The sequence below is a fragment of the Ananas comosus genome, linkage group 12 (genome assembly GCF_001540865.1).
Source record: "Ananas comosus cultivar F153 linkage group 12, ASM154086v1, whole genome shotgun sequence".
In the NCBI taxonomy this organism is placed as follows: domain Eukaryota; kingdom Viridiplantae; phylum Streptophyta; class Magnoliopsida; order Poales; family Bromeliaceae; genus Ananas; species Ananas comosus.
In genome coordinates, this window is record NC_033632.1 from 1,582,866 (window position 1) to 1,605,193 (window position 22,328).

General features: G+C 38.8%; 3 protein-coding genes across 10 annotated transcripts; 2 read left to right on the forward strand and 1 right to left on the reverse strand.

Annotated features, from left to right (window-relative positions):
- On the forward strand, window positions 1,145-2,235 carry LOC109718410 (pleckstrin homology domain-containing protein 1-like). Its single transcript, XM_020244646.1, has one exon. The coding sequence runs from the start codon at window positions 1,178-1,180 to the stop codon at window positions 1,883-1,885; it is 708 nt and encodes a 235-aa protein (XP_020100235.1). The 5' UTR covers window positions 1,145-1,177; the 3' UTR covers window positions 1,886-2,235.
- On the forward strand, window positions 5,654-9,026 carry LOC109718409. The gene is made up of 5 exons (XM_020244645.1): window positions 5,654-6,081; window positions 7,125-7,164; window positions 7,259-7,419; window positions 7,506-7,922; window positions 8,417-9,026. Exons 1-5 carry the CDS (start codon window positions 5,779-5,781, stop codon window positions 8,720-8,722), a joined length of 1,227 nt encoding a protein of 408 aa, XP_020100234.1. The 5' UTR covers window positions 5,654-5,778; the 3' UTR covers window positions 8,723-9,026.
- LOC109718408 (RNA polymerase II C-terminal domain phosphatase-like 2) lies at window positions 6,029-20,443 on the reverse strand. Of its 8 annotated transcripts, XR_002218459.1 has the most exons (17): window positions 19,972-20,443; window positions 19,417-19,890; window positions 18,370-18,580; window positions 17,415-17,572; window positions 17,249-17,319; window positions 17,069-17,174; window positions 16,879-16,968; window positions 16,333-16,390; window positions 14,571-14,704; window positions 14,437-14,490; window positions 13,638-13,734; window positions 12,954-13,171; window positions 12,776-12,856; window positions 12,599-12,664; window positions 12,037-12,109; window positions 9,525-9,665; window positions 6,029-6,150 (listed from the first exon to the last, which is right to left on the reverse strand). XR_002218459.1 is itself a non-coding variant. In XM_020244642.1 (16 exons), the coding sequence occupies exons 1-15, from the start codon at window positions 20,236-20,238 to the stop codon at window positions 12,056-12,058; spliced, it is 2,139 nt and encodes a 712-aa protein (XP_020100231.1). In that variant the 5' UTR covers window positions 20,239-20,443; the 3' UTR covers window positions 9,187-9,665; window positions 12,037-12,055. The 8 variants fall into 8 exon arrangements, 2 of the variants coding, with proteins under 2 accessions (XP_020100231.1, XP_020100232.1); XR_002218461.1 differs by lacking the exon at window positions 6,029-6,150 and having other exon boundaries at window positions 9,187-9,665; window positions 12,793-12,856; XR_002218462.1 differs by lacking the exon at window positions 6,029-6,150 and having other exon boundaries at window positions 9,187-9,665; window positions 12,037-12,122; window positions 12,793-12,856.

Below are 22,328 nucleotides of genomic sequence, written 5' to 3' on the forward strand. Positions count from 1 at the left end.
CGGGGATCGAGGCCGGAGGCGTGGCACGTGCGAGATCACACGCCGCGCATGTGCGCCGAGGCGGTGGAGGAGGATCGTGCGGGGGAAAAAAGTCGTCGGAGACGTTCCCGAGGCGGAGATTCTTCGCGAAAGTCAAAGGCTTCAACTCCATTACTACGCAACTCCACGTCTCCCTCCACCCATGGAGGTATAAAGTGAAGCGGAGAGGGGAGTGTGGATTAATTTATACGTTTTTAAAACGTTGCGCTCTTCGCTTTATACCATATCGACGGGCGAGAAGCGCGGGAAATGTGGGAGAGGGTGTCGGCAGCGGAAATCGCTGCGTGCACCTGGTGCACGGTGAACCACATAAGCTAAAACCGCATTCGTATTAAAGAGATTTTGAAATAGAATTTAAGAAAGAAAAATGCTATTCAGACGCCATACTTATATGGTGTAAATCTTATATCTATCTGCTATGAGTGTGTAATATCAAAAAGAAAATCAATAAAACTAGTAAAAAATAATAGCCTTTGAATGAATAAAATATAAAATTTATATCGTCCCATTTTTTTAAGAACGAACTTAGTTGAAAATGCAAGACAATAGGCTTCCAATTTGGAATTTTGGGTTTAAATACCAATCATCAAATCCTTTGTCACGTGACAAAGAGTGGTCGGTTTTTTAAAAAAGTTTAAATTATTGATCATCATCACAAATGGACTCCAGTGCATGAGATATACGATACACAGGGTTTAACGAGGAATATTGACTTGGGCCCAAATGCCAAATCATTGGTAAGGCACGCCCAATCCTCCAAATCCAGCCTCAATTAACGGGCTTGGGCTTGACTATAAGGCTGGGTCCGAGTCAGGATTAGTGGGCTGGTTTGGGCACGCTAATCTGTTTGGCGGAATGATTTTCATTTTCTATAAATATAGCCTTTCCGGGTCCATACCCATTCCGCGTTCGTAACCATTAGGCCCGGAAAACCGGTCCGGTTCATAAAGGGGCCCATGTTTTTTTATTTGGGCCGTGTAAACCCAGCCTATTAATAGGTGTTGGCCGGGCCTTCATGAGCGATGGCTTTCAGCTTACGCTACCAACTGAATATATTCGATGTCGTTGCCGAGATACCCAAATCGCCGACTTCAATAATGGCCAGTAGAATCGTGCAGCTCACGTGCTCTCCCCAGCGATGAATCCCCGGGCCCATCTCTATCTCCTTGTCCATCCTCTATTCCTCTTTCCATTTTTTCTAGAAAGATTCTTATTCTTTTTCCGCTACGAAAAAGTCGATTGTAAAAATACATTATTACATGCCCAACAACAAGACAAATTCCCCCCTCTTATTCTCCCCTTCTCCGAAACCCTCCGTCGATCGATAGACAGATCGATCGATCGATCGGGGAATCGCGCTGCGGAGACCTGCGTTGGCGGCGGCGGGGCGGCGGCGACGGCGGCGGAGGGCGCCGGCGCCGGCGTGGAGTTCTGGAACAATCCGGAGCGCGCGGGGTGGCTGACGAAGCAGGGGGAGTACATCAAGACGTGGCGGCGCCGGTGGTTCGTGCTGAAGCAGGGGAAGCTGTTCTGGTTCAAGGACCCCTTCGTGACCCGCGCGTCGGTGCCGCGCGGCGTGATCCCCGTGGCCTCGTGCCTCACAGTGAAGGGCGCCGAGGACGTCCTCAACCGCCCCTTCGCCTTCGAGCTCTCCACCCCGCGCGAGACCATGTACTTCATCGCCGACTCCGAGAAGGAGAAGGAGGAGTGGATCAACTCCATCGGCCGATCCATCGTGCAGCACTCCCGATCCGTCACCGACGCCGAGGTTGTCGACTACGACAGCCGACGCCAAACCCCCACCCCCGACGAGGCCGATCGAACCCTAGAGGCATCCTCCTCCTGATTAGGTGCGCTTCTCCTTTCACGATTCGATCTCGTCCCCCCGAATTATCATCAATTATGAATCTAGGGTTCGTCCTATGATCTACTCGTGCCTCCCTTTGTTTGTCTAAATTGTGTACGGATACTGCTTTCGTTGTGATCGAGCTATGTATATGTGGATGATCTCTTCCTTCCGAGTGACGACGATTGTGCTAGTCTCTTTTTTTAATTTGGGATCTGGTGTACAGAGTCTGTTTCTGATGATTACATCTCTCTATTTTCACAGAGTATTGATGTCTAGCGCAACTATCTATTTCTGTCGAGGATTTGGTTAATTTTATGTGTAATTATCTGCTCTTCTTACTGACGAAACCCTCGTACTTTTTTATTTTCCTCTTGATTTTTCTTAGAAACTGAGTTGCTTAAAGTTGGTAGGTGTACAGATGCTAATATGCATTATTGTACTGGAATCTTATGCAGCAATTCTCTAGTTAGTTAAACTCGGCAGTCGGCTATCGTTAGGCTTCCTCAAATCAGTTTTTGTTTTTAAATGTTTAAGGCACTTTCTGGGGTCTAATAGAAGATTTTGTTCAATTAGGGCCTCCATTTAAACCTAATGGATGTTTTAATACTCTACATGAGTTTTATATTCTATTTTTTTTAATCTTTTCTAAGCAATTTGGGCAGTTGCTGTAATAGAGTTGTTTATTACACCCATGGTTCTATAGTTAGTTGCAGTGTGTCTTATATTTACATACCGCCAATGCATTCCTTGGTGCACACTATTAGTCACTATCGAGGAACTGTGAGCCATTGGAGGTATAAGTTGAAAGTCGTGTGCTACTTACTTGCTTTGGGTCCATGTTGCAAATCTTTAACCCCAGAATCAGCGACAAAGGAGAATTTGGGATCAAGTGTTCTCAAAATATTGCAAAATTGGAGGTAAGTAATGTTTAAGTAGCTTGTTTTTGATGGGTGATGAAGTTGCGAAGGAGGCCTTTGGCTTGTTTTCTGATTATTCTATATATGGAAAGGAGAAACTAACTTAAGAAACAGACTCATATGTCTGAGATCTTTTAGCAGAGATTGACCCATAATGCCCTGCTTGTATGAGTCTCCTTTAGCATTAGTTTATCTGACCTTCCTTTTGTTTTAGATTGTTCTCTTTTATTCAGAGAATCAGAAGTTTGATAGACAGCCGTAGCTCAAATTTCGATGGCTCTGGAGGGAAACATTAATGGACATGAGGAATGTGGCGCAATTGATTTTGGAAGATTTATTGGCCTTTATATTAGTGAGGGAAATAGTATATTTAAACGCATATCATACTATGGAGTGTGAACTTGTTTGGCAAAAGCTAGAGAGGACTGCTTAGAATATATTCTTATCTTGGGTAGATTTAGAAAGAAAAAAAAAAAGGAACCTAGTGATACCATGGATGTTGATTTTTTGATTTGATTATTAGAATCTTGCAAAGATACTTTACGTTATAATAAAATTTATTGGACTGACAATGTATTTACAGGAGTTCATTGGTCCAAAACTCGAAAGGAGCTGTTTGAATGGTAGGTCTAGTATTTAACCACCTAATGAAGTTTATTTTGAGTCCTTACGTCCTCTCCACATGTTTAGGCAGATTTTGAACACAGAGATGGTTGCACCCACAGATCAAAAGGCACCATAGCCTCATGTTCTAGCAACTGCTGTCCATGCTTTGTCAGTGCCAATCTACCAAAAAGTTAACTGCATCACTCAATGCTATAGAAGCTTTTCAAAAACATTTCAACCGATATTGATTTTCTTGACACTTCTTAAAATGCTTTCTATCAAAATTACAGAGTTTATTTTCATGAATTGAGCAATCAGAAGAATCCTGGAAAAACAGAAAATTATTATATCAGCTGGACGATAGGAAGTTGCATTACATAGCATTCAACTTTTTCATCATAAATGGCTACTATTCTTTTCTGGTTCGAGTATTTGAAACCGGTATATGAGATAGTGTTTAGTTGTAAAGCATTTTGAGAAACTGCAATTTGTGTGATATATTATGGCCTGTTTTAGCCTTCTGCTTTTCTGACTGGGACATCTGAAACAGTATAAGAGGATTGTGCACTATGCTGGACTGTAATGACGAAAAATATGATGGTCCTTGAAACTATATTGGTGTTTTAAATTTTTACAGCTATTTGCATCCTGAACTTTTATTTCATCATTAATTCCATTCTACACTAGCAACAAAATTACAGTAATTTTTTTTTGTCTACGCTTGTTAGGCAGTGTGTGCTGAGTAGTGTTCTTTTAAGCTCTATTTGTTTGTTCTGCGTGAATGCTCTCTTCTGTATAAAACATTTGTATATCCGATTCCCTGAAAGTTACTCCTCTTCCTGGGAGACCGACCGTCCCTAATGTAAGTGGAAAAGGGTTTGATGGTTGGTTTCCGAGGTTTCAGGTTCGAAGCCAAGTTACTTCACATTTCTATCTAAATTTATTTCTAAAACGAAGCGGATAGTATACTACCTTTCTCTCAAAAAAAAAAAATCCTCTACATGGGAGGTTTAAACGATCATTATTTAAACTCAATGTTACAGACCATTCTTGATGTAATCAAATATCACTATGGTGAAATGTGTGTATATTGTTAGCTGGCTTGGTTACAAGTTTAACTTTTCTGGTGCTGAAGCATTGGAAAAAAAACAAAACTGTGATATCTGACCACCAATTCAGGAAAATTTATTGAGAGAAAGAGTTGAGCTAAACTTAAGCATATTTTATAGTCCAGTTAAAAAGCAATGCTTAATGTATCTCAGAATTTAACCTTGAATGGTACAGAGAGTCTTGCATGATAACTAGTGACTAATATACCTTTTCGAAGTTGGTATTTTCCCTAGATACCATTGTTGGAAGAGTTCTGCTATGAGTCCTCAATAATGTTATCTTCGGTGCTGTTCATGTGACGGCATAAGTAGTGCTGAAAATTTTGGTTGGTTCATGTCAGGAATCAGATATATTTAGAAAATTAAATTAATTATGTACTTGCGTGAATAACGGCATTTCACAGATAAAATTAGAAATTTGGTGAATTGTTTGTGATATATATATATATATATATATATATATATATATATATATATATATATATATATATATATATATATATATATATATATATATATATATAACTAGGATACTATCGATAGCACAAAATATTTGGTGCTATCAAGTTTTTCTTCGTTAGTTTTATTCTTTTAATCATTTTTATCAGCTAGATTATATTATTTAACCAACCATCCACTCAATTCTAAAAGGCCCATATTATTCTAAATATATATTTTTTAATCTAATGACCAAAAATTTAATAGCACTAATAATTTAGTGCTATTAATAACATAGTAGTCTAGTCCTGTATAACGTAACAAACATAGAGGAATTGGTAATTAAAAACCCCCTCATTTTTCTCGCACTCGAAATCTCGAAAGAAGAACCGCTCAAACGCGGGGGCGACTCGCGAGCTCGCTCGTTCAAAACCCTAACCGCACGTATCGGCCACGTGTAAAGCGCACACGTGTTAGTACGGTTACGCTTCGGAGAATATCTGGACGTCCGTGCTAGCAGAAAACATCGCGGCCGTCCATTTGCTACGGAGTCCAGCTTGCTGCGACTATAATGGTGAGGTGGAAGGGCATCGTACCACCCAATCGGAGAAAGCTACGCGCGCATAAAAACAGAAAAAAAAAAAAAGGGCAAAAGAAATTAGGAAACATCTGGAACACTACTATAGAAGTAGTAGTTGTGAGTGGTAAACATCACCTCTTTTTCTCTTTCTCTCTTTCTTGTGGCTCAGTTTCCTTCGTCTCCTCGCTCCTCTCCCCTCTCTCTCTTTAACTACTCAGAAGAGATCGTCGAGCGCCATTAATGGAGGCCGTGGCGAAGAGCGTGTGGGGTTCGAGGGGGAGCTTCGCCCCCCGCGAGAGCATCGGGAGCAGGAAGAAGATCGGGAGCTCCTTCACCTCCTCCAAAGCTCTCTCCATCCCATTCCTCCGCTCTTCCTCTCCCCGCACTACCACTGTTACTGTGAAGATCGCCGTCGCCTCTTTCGGGACCATCCTCAAGGAGAAGGAGAAGGAGAAGGAGAAGGGGAAGAAGAGGAGGCTTCTGTCTTTGGCTACGCTACCCTCGTCGTCTTTGTCCTCGCTCGCATCGCCGCCTCCTCAGGAGGTAGTTGATTCGATTTTAATCCATCTTACTGCTAGGTTTTCTTATTTTTTCCAACATATTTGGCCGAATCTGCGTTGATCGTAGAATCAGAAACATTTTAATTGTAGTTCTTTAAGGAACGTGGGAGATTTATTTCGATTTAGTGTTATTTGAGAAAGCAAATCACAAATGATAAGTAGAAATATTAGATTATGATTTTGGTCATAGCCAATATATTGTTATTGAAATTGAACACTCTATAAAGCTGAGCCACCTATTATACTCTGGCGATTTATAGAGGATGAGGAGTACACCTTTTACTCTCACCTGAAACATGATTTCACCTGTGGAACTAGTGTAAATGTATCTTGTCATAGTAATCTATAAATTTGTCTTATCACTTGACATCATATAACTGTGTTGGGGGAAATTGCACCATCTGGCTACTGAACTGGTGGTGAAATTTTGTTTACATTATTAGACTTTGATCTGTTGCAATCAAGTCATTGGACTCCAATTTTCATTTTAATTAGGTCGCTCCAAACACACTCGGGTTAATGTGTTAATATCTCTAGTGCGGATTGTGGAATGGTGTATCGGCTGGTTCAGTTGCCGCCTCATCTTAAATCTAGTAATGTTCGGCTTCATCTTAAATCTAGTATGGTTCAGCTGTCAAGTTCGGTGATTGGTAGTGTAATTTTAATTACCTTATTATTACGTTGGACATCACTGTTTGATTGCATTTTCTTAACATCCGTAATGAGTTATTGTTCGTCCTATCTAACTAATTAGGAACGTATTTTCTGGTCATTAAACTGGTAATTAAGTGGTTTTATTTGTTGGGTCTTTATCTTTGTTCTGGAGCTGCTGCAGAGGTTATATTAGTAACTAGTTTCATCTTTGCTTCTCCGTGCTCTGTTACAACTTTAGCTTATGGTGCGAGAAACGTGAGAATTGCTACTCTCTGTTCTTACCCATTTCTTTCTTCGTTCCTCAAAAGTTCTTTATTGACATGGGGGATATTTGTGGAACTACATATTGTCTGAATTATTTAATGAACGCAGGCTGATGAGGACGCTGCAGACGCTTCGACTCTGATAGGAAGTAAGCTATATGAAGGACTCTTTTCTTTTCTGTGCTTGAAATACCATCATTCTAGTTCAATAACAATGTTTAGCCTAACCCTGCCATATCGCAGTTCCTCTAAAGACGTCGCACGTGAAATTTGTTCTTCACAAGGAATGCCTGTTTGGTCAACGGTTTCTACTCGTCGGTGATGACCCGAATATCGGTTCCTGGGATCCATCAAAAGCCATTCCTTTGGAATGGTCTGATGGTCATGTGTGGACAACTGAGCTGGTAAGTTTAAGAGATCCATACTCTCTACTGCTTAACATTATTAGTTCAATTACTTTTTAAGTTTCTGATCTGGTACTTTCGTTCAGGACTTACCAATCGGTAAACTGATTCAGTTCAAGTTTGTACTCCGAGGTTTGTCGGGGGAGATCAATTGGCAACCTGGGCCCGACAGAGTCTTAGAGACCTGGGAAACTGCAAAGACTATTGTTGTTTCTGAAGACTGGGATTACGCTGAGCATCAGAAGATATTAGAGGAAGTGATTCCCCTAGATGGCGAGATTCACGACACTGGCATTGTTGCATTCGACAGCAAAGAGATTGGAGAGATCATTGAAACTCAGGGAGAATCAACTGTAGAAGACCTTTTATTTGGCATGAACAGTGATCGTGAGAAGAAGCAGAGTGAGAATGAAGGGGATCTGGTACTGATCCCTGGCTTGGCCCCTTTAGCCGCTTCAGAGAATACTTTGGTGGATGAGGCAGAGGATCTAGAGCCTTCACAGGTAAGCATTTGATGAAATGTCAAATAACCTCCTTCTTCTAAGTCTAGCAGGCAATAATTTCTGTGTGGTCTCTTTGGTCATTTTCTAACATCCAAGCTGCAGAAGCTGTCTTCCTTTCCAGTAGTCAGTCTTAATATTCAGCTAGCCTCTGATGTCATGGATCTTCTTGATCCTGCAAATAAATCCATTCTCGTTTGCAGTACCAATTATTTTGTTTCAGAATGAAACAATTTTGAGTTTAGATAACGAACTGTACAAATCAGTGCTATTCGATGCAATCCCTTTTTGAGTGGTTTCCCACATGTAGATCATGTTATGGTTGGTTTATAATAAACAAGCTTTTTGTTCTGCCTGTGAACATAATGTTTCTGAACTTCGTTTTTTTGCTTTGAGAAAATGTTTCTGAATTGAGAAACAAAAGATACAAGAAACATCTATCTTTATATGATTGACATAAGCTTCTTGTTGATTCTTTCCATATATTATTAAATCAGTCGCACATGGAGGAAGAACCTGAGGCATCAAATACGACACTAAAAGAAGAATCGTTAACATTAGCAGAAACTGCTGATTGTAATGATGTTGAGGAAACAAAGACTAGTGCCGTTGATTGTAACGATGTTAAGGAAACAAAGACTAGTGATGACATATTTTCAGCGGAAAGCGTTCATTCTGAAGAATGCGTTCATTCTGAAAAATCAGATGCCTGCCTGACAGTTGATGTCTTGCAAAGTGACATGCAATGGGGTCATAAAATCCTGCACCAGTTTCTATCAAGCATTGGACTTGGAACTGCATAAACAGCCCGTGCTGACGCTGATGAACATGATCTGCTACTCTTGCAATATGGTCACTGGCATGAGACGGGAGGATCTGGCTTTTTACTTCTACCATTTATTCTCTTGGCCGCTCTTCGTTTGATAGTTTGTCATAAATTTGGCAGTTGTGTAACACCTATGATACAGAAGCTGCAACAGCTGCTGCATTGTAAAATTAATTTACAGCAGTAAACTACCTGATATGAAGTTTGGCTGTCTCGTGTATATTAGCTATCGTGTATATTAGCTATACAAGACGAATTTCATAGTTTACATTTTTTTAGTACTTTCTATGTCTGGTTGTCCATGGAAATCTAAGTAGAGTAGCCGGCTAGTATTATAGCAGATAAACTTGGAAGAGTAATGCCCGTGCTTTATTGTTTGGACATAGCATACATGCCCAAGAATTTTATTCTGATCCAACAAGATTCTGATAATATAGGATCTCAAACAAGACATCAAGTTTGACATACGGAATTAGGGAATATTCTTATCATCATGACAAAGTTTACAAATAAGATAATGGTAAAACACAAAATTGAACTCCAAAACCTTTACAATTAAGATAAAATTCAAGCATACCCTTAACCGAGTTCAAAACAAACAAGATATTTCCAAAAAAATGTGGGATTTTTGGTTAATTCAAAGGCGTCATCTGATCTTCATCTATTGGTTAGTTAAAATTCTAACTACTGCTAGTTATGTAGTTGAAATTTGTGAGGGATTTCAGAAAAAAAAAAACAAAGAAAAAATACTAGCAGAAAAAGGAGACTAATAAAGTTACCACGGATAACAATTCATGGTACCAAAGAGGATTATGAACTCGGTGACCCTTCCATGAGTTGCGCCTTGGGACTTTAGTTGAAAGAGCTTGTAAAGACCAGTTGAAAAAGCTTGTAAAGACCGGGCAAAATGAGATTAACCACTGCAATCAGAATTCAAATGGCTATCAATTGCCGATAGAAATAGAAATAAAAAATTTTAAACAAAAAGTTGCAAAGAAAAATCTATTGTGAGAGCCTCTTAGTTTGTTAAAGCACCACCATCCTAAATAACTAAGATCATATCATGAAGACCAATATCTTAGAAAATAACACTAAGATCAAGAGATGAAAGAAAGGGTACAGCTGCAGTAAGAAAAACAATATTGGTCGAGGTATGCTATGCCGCAAACTTGATCACCTTTGGAAGATTACAAGCTTTATGCTTAAAACAACACAGGCAACTTGCACAATCAGATCAACCTGTAATTACTTTCTTCAGTTCGGCTTAAAGAAGCATGATATTTTAGCCTCGAATAGGATCAGCACAAAATAACCTGACTGCAATGAATCTGGCATGCATATATGAGACAATAGACAAGAATGGATTACTTGCATAAACTGATTGTGAATGGCCATAGTAAAAATCAAATTGTAACTCTTTCGAACCAAGAGATCACAAAACAACAACTTAATTAATAGCTTGCACCTCATTAATTTGTTTGCTGAGCTTTATATTTTGTTCACCAATTCTCTGAGAGAGAGAGAGAGAGAGACTGGCACGACTATATCACACCATCAATTTTTGTGTTATTATATGGATCGGATTAGGAGCTAGAAAGCTTAAAGAAAGAAGATGCAGATGGATAAAATCATTATAAAATTTAGGGTTAATTGCATATAGCTTCCTGTAAACATAGCAAATTGCAACCCTACAAAATTCAACGTTACCCCAGCAAAAATCCTAATATTTTCAAATATGCTTCTGCCCCTTGGATCCGTTAGAAAATTTTAATTAGTCATAGATAAAATACTTAACCCCGGTTAATCAATAGGTAAATTGACATTTTTACCCCTCTCATATTATACCTTCTTCTCTCAATCAAAACCCTAGCAATGGGGACTTCTTCTTCTTCCTCTTCCTCTCTTTCCTTTATGCTAGTTTCAAACCCGTAACTAGAATTTCTCCGTCCTCATTCATCCACGATGCGTGTTGTTTCGCCTATGTTGAACGTATGTTTCCTTATTCAATTTTCTCTATTATTTTTTCTTATTTTACTCAAAAGTAAAGGTTTAGAAGAAGAAAAACAGTGAGAAAAGAGGCTGCAATAATAGTGGACTGGGTTGGGTTGTAAAGAGAAAGAAGATGAGGAAAAAGATGACTATTGAAAATTTTTTAGAAAGACATTTTTGCACGATTATAACAGTTGGGGCTATTGGAGGGACACATTTGTGATAGCAAAATTGACATTTCACTTATCTGCTGTTAAAAAATAAACAGTTCTCTAACGTTAACAAATCAGAGGGACAAAGATGAATATCACTGGACTTTTGCAGGGATAAGAGTTAAAAGTTGAACTTTGTAGGAAGGCTAAATTACATAAAACCCCTCTGTCAAAATCCGATTTTTCACTCCCCCCCCCTCCTCTTTCATTTAAAAACCTACACTTTGCCCTCTTATAAAATGAAAAATATTTACAGGGGGGTACGGTGTGCTGTGATGATAAAATGATCATTTTGCCCCTCACCATTTTCGTCATCTTCCTCATCTTCCTCAACAGCAGCCTCGATCAGCCGAGGTTCACGCCTCGATCAGCCGCGGTTTCTCTGCAGTTCACGCCTCATCTTCCTCCTGCACCCTCGCCGCCCTTCGATTTCGGCGACAATAGGGTGGAAATCGAGGTGCGGGTGGATGGAGAGGTGGTAACGACAACAATGGCGAAGGCGAGGCGGCGGAGGAGGGCGAAGGAGTGTTTGTGGGCGCTGACGGGGATGTGGGCGAGAGCGAGGCAATGGAGGAGGGTGAGGCAGTGAGGCGAAGGAAGGCAAAGCAACAGGGAAGAGGGCGGATGGGTATTTTGGGCATAAAAAAATATTTTATAACGGAACCCTAACGGATCACTAACGGTAGGGGGCGAAGTGCACATTTTTTATTTTACAATGGGGCAAAGTGTAGGTTTTTAAATGACAGGGGGGAAAGTGAAAAATCGTGTTTTGACAGGGGAATTTTCTATAATTTAGCCTTGTAGGAATATATTTGTTATTTACTATGTCCACAGAGAGCTGTATACAATTAACTCTAAAATTTACATGAGATTTATCATCAGATAAGTACACTTTAATATACATCTAGATTGTCAGCGCACAAGTAGTGTAAGTAGATATATCTATTTGCACATAGTCCATAATTAGGGGTCAGTTATTTCACAAGGGAATTTTCCATATCACACAAGTCAATCCATCGGACAACCAAACTAAACTTATATTAACTTTTAATACTGAAAGAGTAAAAGAAACGACAAAAAATAATATTACCTTGGAGGCTTCACAATTTCTATACTTGTGGATTAACAGTCTCTTTCAGAGTCTTCAGTGCCATTTCAGCAGCCTGAAATAAGCAACTACGGCAAAGCATAAGGAGAAGTACAATATATAATATCTTTAAGCACTGAAAGTCCAACGGAAGTGTCATGCTACAACAACTTGGATTTACATTAATAGACACAGATAATGAAAAAGATCAAGACAACACAATGAGTTCAATGAAAGCAGCATAATACAGGACAGAAAATAAAATATATATCCTGGAGATTAGAATTAGGTGTAAAAACAATCGCGACACAAGTAGAAGAAGCTTTTCTTTAAATATAATCATTTGAAGCATCTATGCATTTCATGTATGAAGACATCAATTAAAACATCAGTGAAAAGTCAAAGGTTCATAAAATCTATAATTTAGAAATAGAAAGGTCAGCTAGTTTTCAATAGCTAATCGGGCCAAATATCTTGTAGAATGAATTAGCAGAGAAGTTTCTTCATTGACATTGGTAAAATAAATGTAGGTGAAATGAAATTCTACAGACTAAGTTAGACGAACCTGAAGTTTAGCTTCCTCTTTGCTCAAACCAACTCCCCTTCCTAAAACCTGTCCTCCTAATTCGGCCTAGAAAATTTATAGAGAAAGCAATATATAATTAGTCAAAGTGACTAGGAAAGGAAATATACTTACGAGAGTTATAAAAGCATTGAGAACCACCAAGTGGAGGTTAATAACCTGAAGATGGTACTCGCCTTTACTGAGTGAGTCTGAAATTGGGGCTTGATCGCGGAAGACTATATCTTGACCCTCGAAGCACTATAAGCAAGACATTATATTGATCAGAACAAGCAAAGGAAAAGAAGAAGAACGTAGCTGGTTAATATAACATTTGAGGACAGGCATCATCTCTTACAAGTTCTTTAATACCACGCAAGGTGAGGGACAACCTATCTGAATTATTTGATTGGCTCAATTGTCCCGATGTACTTGGTTGCGCTTCTCGCCCAGATAACTCATCCTTAACAGGATTAGGAGCATCCCGTAGAAATCCATTTTCATTTCCAAGCAAACATTTGTCCAAGTCTTTTTGAAGACTACCGGTGGTTGGTGCAATAAACGACAAATAGCTACCTATAATACCATAGACAAGAAAATATGACATTGTAAAAGCAAGTAGTTTGGTACTTCCAAATTTTAATGTTAACAGGGACATGAAACAAATAGCTTCTTCAACACATCCAAAGAAAGAAGTGATAAGAGAATCTTAGTTTGTTCAGAACGCATATTTACACCATTATGTACATTGAGAGCACTTGAAATTCACTCCTGTTTCTAATTAAAAAAGCAGCAAATAGGCTTAGCAATCAACACTTATTCAAAAGGAGATAGCACGCGTAAATTAATTCCACTTTTCTTTTACAATTTTCTTTCCCAAGACTAGTGAGAAAACTACAGAACAGAACAGTGGTTTTAGTAGAATTTTCACCTCTGACTCTACTAAATGTAGATGGGCAATCAAAGAGTCAACAAAATGCATGATCATTTAAACATGACTATCAAATAGTAACATGTAAAAAATTGCATAAGCGGTTCTTACTTGCCAAGTTGCGAAGAGCATTCTCAGCAGCTTGTATTTGAGCTTCCTCCCTTGTTCTTCCCATTCCAATTCCTATCTTTTCAGTGCTAAATAATACCTGGATAAATGGAGCAGCAAAATGAACTTATTAATCAATTGCAATTAGCAGAGTAACCAGTGTATATGGTTAACTTACTGTATGTAACAGATTGAAGTGCAAAAAGGAATCCTAGGACCAGGAGAATACACTATGTAAGCTCTTGAACTACGGATACACAAAGCAGGCAGCCTCAAGGTCTGTCCATAGTTTACATAATTTGTAATATTTCAAAAATACCAGTAAGAACGAAAGGTAACATCTATTTTGCGCAAGTTCCAATGGCCCTACAAAGAAATTATTAAAAGTTACACTTATTATTGGTAAGATTTTGCTCAAGGACAAAGGGTGTCAAAGGAGGGTGCATGCACTGTGCACAGCGTCAGCTGCTACATGTCACTGTCCACAGAAATGGAACAGCAGAAACTTCCTTTCCACAACACAGCCCATTTCATGCATCAGCATAATTAGACATGTAATACATTGACATGGCACGAGTAGGCATGGACCCAGAAAGCTAAATAACATGGTAATCCATGTTTTCAATGAACTTTGGGATACAAAAATTTGAGCAAATTGATCAACATGGTTACAACTAAAATACTAGAATACACTAGCTTCTGTAATAGAAGGCTTTGGAAAACTAATAACATATCCTATAGAATGACTAAAATTGAGAAGCACCACCAACTGTCAGCTGAAGCACTAAATGGCATTACTAACCTCAACAGAGAAGTGTAAGTTCTTATTGTTTGCTACAGTAGACCTGAACTCAACCTACAAAGAAAATTAGAGGTTCAGTGAGTAAAACGTTACCAAGCAAAATATCCATGAAGTATGGAGACCATTCAGACTACCTTAGAACCACAACGGCGTCCTATTTCTTGCAGTACACCGACAAATAAGGAAGATTGGGTTACAGTGGGGGGTCCGACTTCAGATTGCAGATTTTTATTTCCAGCAGGTGCTCGGGGCAATGATATCTCACCATCTACAACAAAAGAGTGACCGATTAGCAATCAAGCACCATAAGTTTCCGTAGGATTCATTAGATCAAATTTGTTGCAGCATGGATATTTTGCTTCTTTTCATCTAAAAATCATGCACCTTATCAACATACATACATGCATATGCAAATTTGCCGTTAACATATAAAAGAGAATAAGCAGTAAATGACAAATGTGAATATTAGCTTCGAATACCCGTGATAATCTATTAAGCTCCTATTTCAATTTATTACATCAAGCTAGTTTTCCTGGTTGAACCTAGTGTCACAGAATCATGCAGCTTCTGTAAAGAGAAAAAAATCAGAGCAAGATCAACAGTCAATAAGATTATGATTATGCTGAAAATTCTTTCAACGTTTGGGCCTTCTGAAGTTGCAAAGGGTTGTTTCTTAAATAGATAAAAGCGACGCAGAGATATCAAATGATGACAGCCAAGAGCTTCTCATGGAAGTGTGATAAAAAAGTTTCAGTAACAAGGCACAGAAGTAGAAAATGACAAAATGGGCAACTTGCAAAGTACAGAACTTTCTAATTTAGGAGTGTAAGATAGAAGTTAATTAGTGCTGATTCCTAATCCTCACACCGACGCGTGAACAAACCCGAGGGAGACAAGTGGGCCGAAGGGGGCAGAAGGGGGCTTCGGCGCAAGATGCAAGCTTTGCTAAAGAGGACATGAATTATACCGAAGACCATTTCAGACAGGTGCTGTAGTGATACCCAGAGATTCAAAATTTGGGAGCACGCCAAGGCTGAAATTCAAAGAGCAGATGCCAAAGGATCCAGAAGCGGGCATGATATCTGAGAGTGATTTTAAGGGACTAGTACGTAACTGTCTCGCAGATATCATTCTAATTACAGCTAATCCAATTGGAGGCCAAAGACGAAAAAAAGGAGAATGCAACGGACACAAGACCTCAACCACGAACACCCAAATTCTACCTCTCTTTTATCTGCGATAGGAGTAGAAGTAACTAAAGCATAAAATTAGCTGTAACTTATAATTTTCTTTGTCCACAGAACAGTCCATCCCATATCAGACGACCACAAACACTCCAACCATCGCCGGAGCCACCTCATCGTTCACCAATGACAGCATCTCTATACTGCACAACTCCGCCCCCCGCAGCACTTTTTCTCGCAGGCCGCTTCATTGAAGGGGCTAGAAAGGCTCGATCTCAGTCCGGATCAATGGCTGAGATCTGAGAGGCCAGCCGTCCACGGTGCAGCCGTAACTTAACGGTAACTTAACGCTTCAAAGGCCATCTCGAAGCCCGAGAGCGTTCAAGCCCTTAATCAAAGACTGGAGCTTTGAGTTGCGAAAAGAAACCAACCGGACAGTTCCCTCACCGATCTGCGCCCAAGATACAGTCAGATCGCCTACATCAAGAAGAATCGGGAAGGCGAACTAACCGGCGCTTGATACGTGTCTATGTGATGTTCGTTAGCCAGCAGCTAGCAATACACGCATTCTACGTTCAACTAATAAAAGATCATTGCATCTTCTATTATGAAGTTTCAACAAGAGGAGAATACATAAAAGAAAGGAAAGATATGAGGGGATACACGGAAAGTCTTAAGCAAGCAAATTTACAAGCAAACTAGATCACAATACCTGCCGGACGGGTTGATGGTGCTTGAAACTGTATCTGTCGTTCATCTCCAAGATGCACCTGAAGTGAGAGAAATACTTCAGCAGATTGAACTAGAACAGAAACATATTGAAATTTGCAGAGCATTGAGAGATTCCATGATAGAAAGCTGATCTTATGCAATCGTTTGAAGATACAAGAAATAGAAGCTCAAAATCGACCATGCTCCATAATGATGGAAATTACAAACTTATGTTTGCATTTAAGCACTAATATGAATGAAGATTTAAACACCAAAAGGGTAGCAAGCTGGTCAACACCATTAAAAAACAAAATTAAAAATAAGAGAATTAAAAAAAAAAAAAAACAAATTTCTGATGACCATGGCAAACTTTCTTCTCCCTTCATAAATATAATTTAGAGCCCTGACCGTCTAGTTGCAAGTCATCATTTGCAGACTTCAGGCTACTTACAAAGGGGAAGTAATTTTTCAAGCTACTTTTAAAACTTGGCCAACATATTATTAATGGACACTGAAATAAAAGGGATTTTGAGAAAAAGGAACCGACCGGCCTATTCAATCTTCTCTCCACTTCAGATCCACTCATACCCTCTGACATTGGAGCATCTTTATTGTTGTTAGATGCAATATTTGTATCCTGACAAAAAATAAGCGGTTGGTTTACTTTTTTTTTTAAAAAAAAAGAAAAAGAAAAAAGATCACTCTTAAGGTTTTACATTGCCAAAGAAGAAACGTACCTCAGAGATTAAATAATCGCCCACATCAGGAGCATACGTTAAATTGACTATCTCATCTTCGTAAGATATTTCAAATATTTTTCGCAACAGATTCTCATCAAATTCTCTGTCAAGCAAATTACATATGATAATAGGATTACAATATAAGTGAAAAACAATATACATCAAATTTCAACTCACTTGAAAAATCCACCTCGAACATTGCATGCGACATTTCTTGCGACACAGAGAACAGGAACAGGACTTGCCATCTAGATAGAGAGGCAATACAAACATAGGTGTAACTCAAGGCCTATACAGCATTAGTTATGGAAACTATAAGAAATAACATCAAAATTATGAAAACCTCAGCTTGCGGAGCATAATATGGAGTATATGCAGGCACAACATGAACACGAGGCTGATCTTTATCATCCCAAACCTGAAGACGGTCGTCAATAACCATTGCCATCTTTGGATGGCAAGCTCCGTCTTGAAAAACATGTTGCAGTGACTTCTTGGAACCTGCACAGAAAAGAAATGAAAATGGGTATTTCAGAGTGAACGGACTAAAAACAAGATCAGAAATCCATGTTACATGGTACACTTCGACACAAGTATTCATGTTAGGAAGAATTCCATGACCCCAAAACTATACAGTGATTTGCCAACCACCCTACTGGTTACACAGCTCATGCTCTGATGTAAGCTTGTTTTACAAATAAAAAAGATCAATAACATACTTTTCTCATGATATTCTTTAATAATCGTGCTACAAATCAACAACAAAAAGTAGATAAAATAGAGAAAAGAATCAATCTAAGAAATCAATCTAACAGATCCTCCAATATAAGATTTAGAGTAAGTCATCTAAATCAGATTAATCTACAAAACTATCAATGTATGCAACCACAAAAGTCAAGGCCCTGTGTCTCTTGCAGTCATTTAATAGCATGCACAAATTCCTGTAAAAGATTAATCGCAGAGCCTTAAAGGTAACAGAGAATACAGGAACCATTCTTCTCAAGGTTCTATCCCATAAAAATCTTAAACTGGCTGAAGAATTCTAAAAGAAATTCAGTTCACTCTCAACAAAGTATATAATCTAATTAAACCAATCCAAATGGGACAGAAATGTAGGCCTAGGTCATATCAGGCCAACATTTTCCACCAGCAATAAAATCATGATAGGATTGCATAATGATCGACTTAAAAAGAATTCACTATGATACTCCAAGGACAACGTGAAAAACAAGGCAATAATCTAATGTAGTAGCAAATTACTGTATTCGAGAAACTAAACCAGTGATTAATTTTCTTGCCTGACTTTACACATACTATACGATCCAAAAGTTGTTTTGTGCTTATTAGATGGGATTCTGGGTCCAGAAGCCTCCAAATCTCGAGGGCATAGTCTCTTTCAGCCATTGTGCATACATAGACCTCAAACCTTTTGCGTCCTTTTGCAGTTAAATAGCTTCTCAGGTCCTCCCAAGCCGGTCGTAGTCGTACAAAAACACTAGTATCACGGACCTGGGGAATTAACAATCTGATCAATACACAGCAGTATATATATATATATATATATATATATATATATATATATATATATATATATATATATATATATATATATATATATATATATATATTCTTTAAGAAAGTAACTGTCTGTTCATATTCAACATTGTAGAAAGAAAAGTAGCTAGTGCAAATTAATAATAAATAACAACAGCTTCCCATAAATGCATATTCTCCAAGATCACCAAGGGCATATAGCCATTTATTAAAAAGAAGAGAAAAAAAAAATTGTAAAACCTTGTTTACGCACATATAAAGGAAAAAAGAAAACATGGCATCTTATGATCTCTGGTAGTTCCTGGGTGCTAACTACATGCATGACAAAATAATTCAGAAAAAATATGATAAATTATGATTTCTAAAGCATGGAACTAAATAAGCAATATTATCTATATATTACTTGAAAATTTTACCAAAAGTTACAGGTGAAACATCAGCAGTTGTAGACCTGGTAGTGCAAGCACAAAATATTTTGTCCTCATGTAAACTGAATGTTCAAAATTCAATAACATAATGTACCATAAGTGGTGCCAGGAATGCATCAAGGATAAAGCACACGTTTCCCAGTCTAAAGTATTGTTTAATCGTTGGATGCAAGACCACATAACAGGTATTTCAAAAATATTATAACAACTTGTTTGATAAGCAGTTGCCTCCCATAGTTTTCTCACGCTTCTCCTGATTTTTTATTTAGAAACAGTTTCAAACAAAAAGATGCCATATACAATCAACCCATCAAACCTAAACTCAAATGAATGCATGCAGATCACAGAAGCATTAGATTTGACCTCTGGATTGATCCGAGTCAGAACAACATTCCTTTCCGGTAACCTTATAACAGGTCGAACAATGCCCCCCTCCTGGCTTCCGTGAACCGGCAGAACTTGCTCATTCTGAACATTCACCACCCTCCCATTGTCAACGACAGTATTGGTCTCTATGTACTGCTTCAGCAAATCCTTATCCTCCACATACCGTTTGAGCTCAGCAGACATGCCCGAAACCCTAACAGGATCCTCCTCCCCATCTATCCTTCTGGATAAAGCCTCAATCCTGTCCTCAAAGGACTTCATCGTGTTGGCTACGATGAGTGTCTCATCAAGATCGAACACAATGGCGAGGCATCGAAGGTTAAGCAACCCCAAGCAAGAGGCATAAAGTCCGGCCTGGACCGAGCAGCACCAGAAGCACGGCACCTTCTCAATCTTGCTCGGCATCGCTACCAAGTGGAGCTCTTCGCTCCCGATCACCACGATGGCGCTCTGTATCAACTAGGAACGAATTGCATTAAAAAGGATATCAATCGAAAGGTGAGAATCGGGAGATTGGAGTGCGGTGGTGACCTTGAACTCTTGGAAGCAGGATAGGTAGAGGCGGTGGAGGGATTGGTCGATGGGGGACTTGGCGAGGACCTTGCACCGGACGGAGAAGGGGGAGATGGTTTGAAGCACGGAGAGGGGCGGGCACCGCTCGCTGGGAGGGGAGAGGTAGTTGATGCGGATCTCGTTGCTGGGGAAGGTGAATCCCTGGTCCTTGGCGGGGTAAACCTCAGCCTCTCCGAGGAAGTTTCCGCCATGGAAGACCTTTGAGCTGATCCCCGATCGGCTCATCGAAGAAAAGGACAATGGACGAAGAGGAAGGGTTCAGGAAAACTAGGGTTAGGGTTTGTGAAGGGGGATTGGGATGGTGGAAGCTCTCACTGTGTCGTCGTCGTCTTCGTCGTCTTTTGTTTCACTCCCTCTCTCTTCGCGCGCGCCCAGTGTCGCCGACTCGGTCGAAGGGGTAGCGACTCCGACGCTTCTAACAAGTAACTACTAAACAGGGTAAACAGGGGGGCAGGGGTTAGGTATATATAGACACCCGGTGAATGTATGTCGGATTAGAAATGGGGCTCCGAGCTGTCTATAATTACGAGACTACCCTCGTTTCCGTGGCGCGCGCGCAAAGGCCTTTCGTTGCTCGTTTTGTTGCACAGAGAAATGGGCCCTGCCTCAATGATTACTTAATGGGCCGGATACCTGGCCTAACACCGGCCCATTAAAACCTTAGATTCTTGGGAGGCCGGAAGGGAACGCATTGAGCGCCGGAGTGATTGCACCGTCATTGCTAACAATGAGAGACCTTCGCTCGCACTTCAAAGCAGTTGATCAACTTTTTAGGTGAAACAAACCGCAGTGGAACTGTGAACTGTACAAATTGTATTGCTTTTGTAAGTGGCGTGTTAGTTGGAATTTCGTCTTGCTGGTAGCTGCCGCGTTTTGTACAATTACACTGGATTTGGATTGTCCCCTCCCCGTAACCCCGCGAGGGAGATTGTTGTAATTTTATCCTGAACTGGTAGAGATAAAATTGATTATTCAATGTTGTAATAGTTTCAGAATTGGAATGGATTATGGTTTGGATGTGGTTGTTGATAGATATATTTACTAATTTTTTAATATTTTCGGGCGAATGATATATTCCTGATTTACCGATCGTTCATAGCACAAATGACAAAAGGTTTAATTGTTGGTATCCGAGATTCTAAATTCAAAATTTAATTGCTTTACATTTCCCGCTGAGTCTATTTCTAAAAAAAATGAATAAAACAAGTAATATACTATTTTTGTTAATAGATAGATAAAAATTCTAAATCTATTAGATGTTAACCAAAATACCGCTAGTGATAGATAAATTGTATTTTCTGCTCTTGACGCAGTAGTAATGGCAATCTCATGACCACTACAGCTTATCCAACTCTCAGGAGCGAGGATTATCTATTAACCGGACTGACTATCTATTGATGATCATTATATCATATTAATTATCATGTTTTCTATCACAAATTTATATTTTCTTAAACAAAGATTGGCGAATTTATAATATTATAACACAAGTATCCAAATTTCACTATCTATGTTTGGTTTAAAGTATTTTCATATAGATACCACCTAATATTTTTTAGACCGGATACAATCATGCAATTATATTGAACTATTGTAAGAAATTAGAAGGTTAAAATCGTTTTTCAAAAAAATATGCAAATATGAGTGTACGATCTCTGACTGGCGGTGAATGAGCCGAACACCAGCCAGCTGGGAAGGCTTGTGTTCAACTCCTTTATGAAATGAGTTGAACACGAGCTGGCTTATTAAAATATTAACGAGTTAGCTCGTATTCGGTTTATTTATTAACGAGTCAAACATAAGTTGTCTTACGAATAATAAGTTAAAAAATTAAAAATATATATAATTATATAAAAAATAAATCTATAAGATTTTATTTATTAAATTTTGATCTAAAAGTTGAAACTTTATATATAAATATTTATTTTTTATAATTGAGTTGGACTTTATATTTAGATTAGACTAAAAATCAAATAACAAAAATCAATATTTTATATAGAGTCCGGCTGGGGTACTCTCGTTAGCACAAAGGATTTGGTGCTATCAAGTTTTTTACCATTAGATTTAACCCTCTGATTATTTTTACCCGTTATATTATACTATCGACCAACTACTCACTTAACCCTAGGAGCCCCATATCATCCTAACCATCCATTTTAAATCTAAGAGCTAAAAAATCAATAGCACCTATTATTTTGTGCTATTGATAGTATTTCAGCCAAATTCTTTTATATATATATATATAATTATTATCTATATGTATAAATATAAAATATATATATTCGAACTGTTATCCAGCCAGATACGAACGAGTT

What these genes read in the sequence shown, in the direction of transcription:
- LOC109718410 (XM_020244646.1), top strand. Translation starts at nt 1,178, where the DNA reads ATGAATCCCCGGGCCCATCTCTATCTCCTTGTCCATCCTCTATTCCTC.
- LOC109718409 (XM_020244645.1), top strand. Translation starts at nt 5,779, where the DNA reads ATGGAGGCCGTGGCGAAGAGCGTGTGGGGTTCGAGGGGGAGCTTCGCC. An exon ending in CATCGCCGCCTCCTCAGGAG is followed by an intron (nt 6,082 to 7,124) that starts GTAGTTGATTCG and finishes TAATGAACGCAG; the next exon opens with GCTGATGAGGACGCTGCAGA. An exon ending in ATGTGTGGACAACTGAGCTG is followed by an intron (nt 7,420 to 7,505) that starts GTAAGTTTAAGA and finishes ACTTTCGTTCAG; the next exon opens with GACTTACCAATCGGTAAACT.
- LOC109718408 (XM_020244642.1), bottom strand. Translation starts at nt 20,238, where the DNA reads ATGAGCCGATCGGGGATCAGCTCAAAGGTCTTCCATGGCGGAAACTTC. An exon ending in TGACTCGGATCAATCCAGAG is followed by an intron (nt 18,581 to 19,416) that starts GTCAAATCTAAT and finishes TTAATTCCCCAG; the next exon opens with GTCCGTGATACTAGTGTTTT. An exon ending in AAGAGGAAGCTAAACTTCAG is followed by an intron (nt 12,110 to 12,598) that starts GTTCGTCTAACT and finishes TGCTTATTTCAG; the next exon opens with GCTGCTGAAATGGCACTGAA.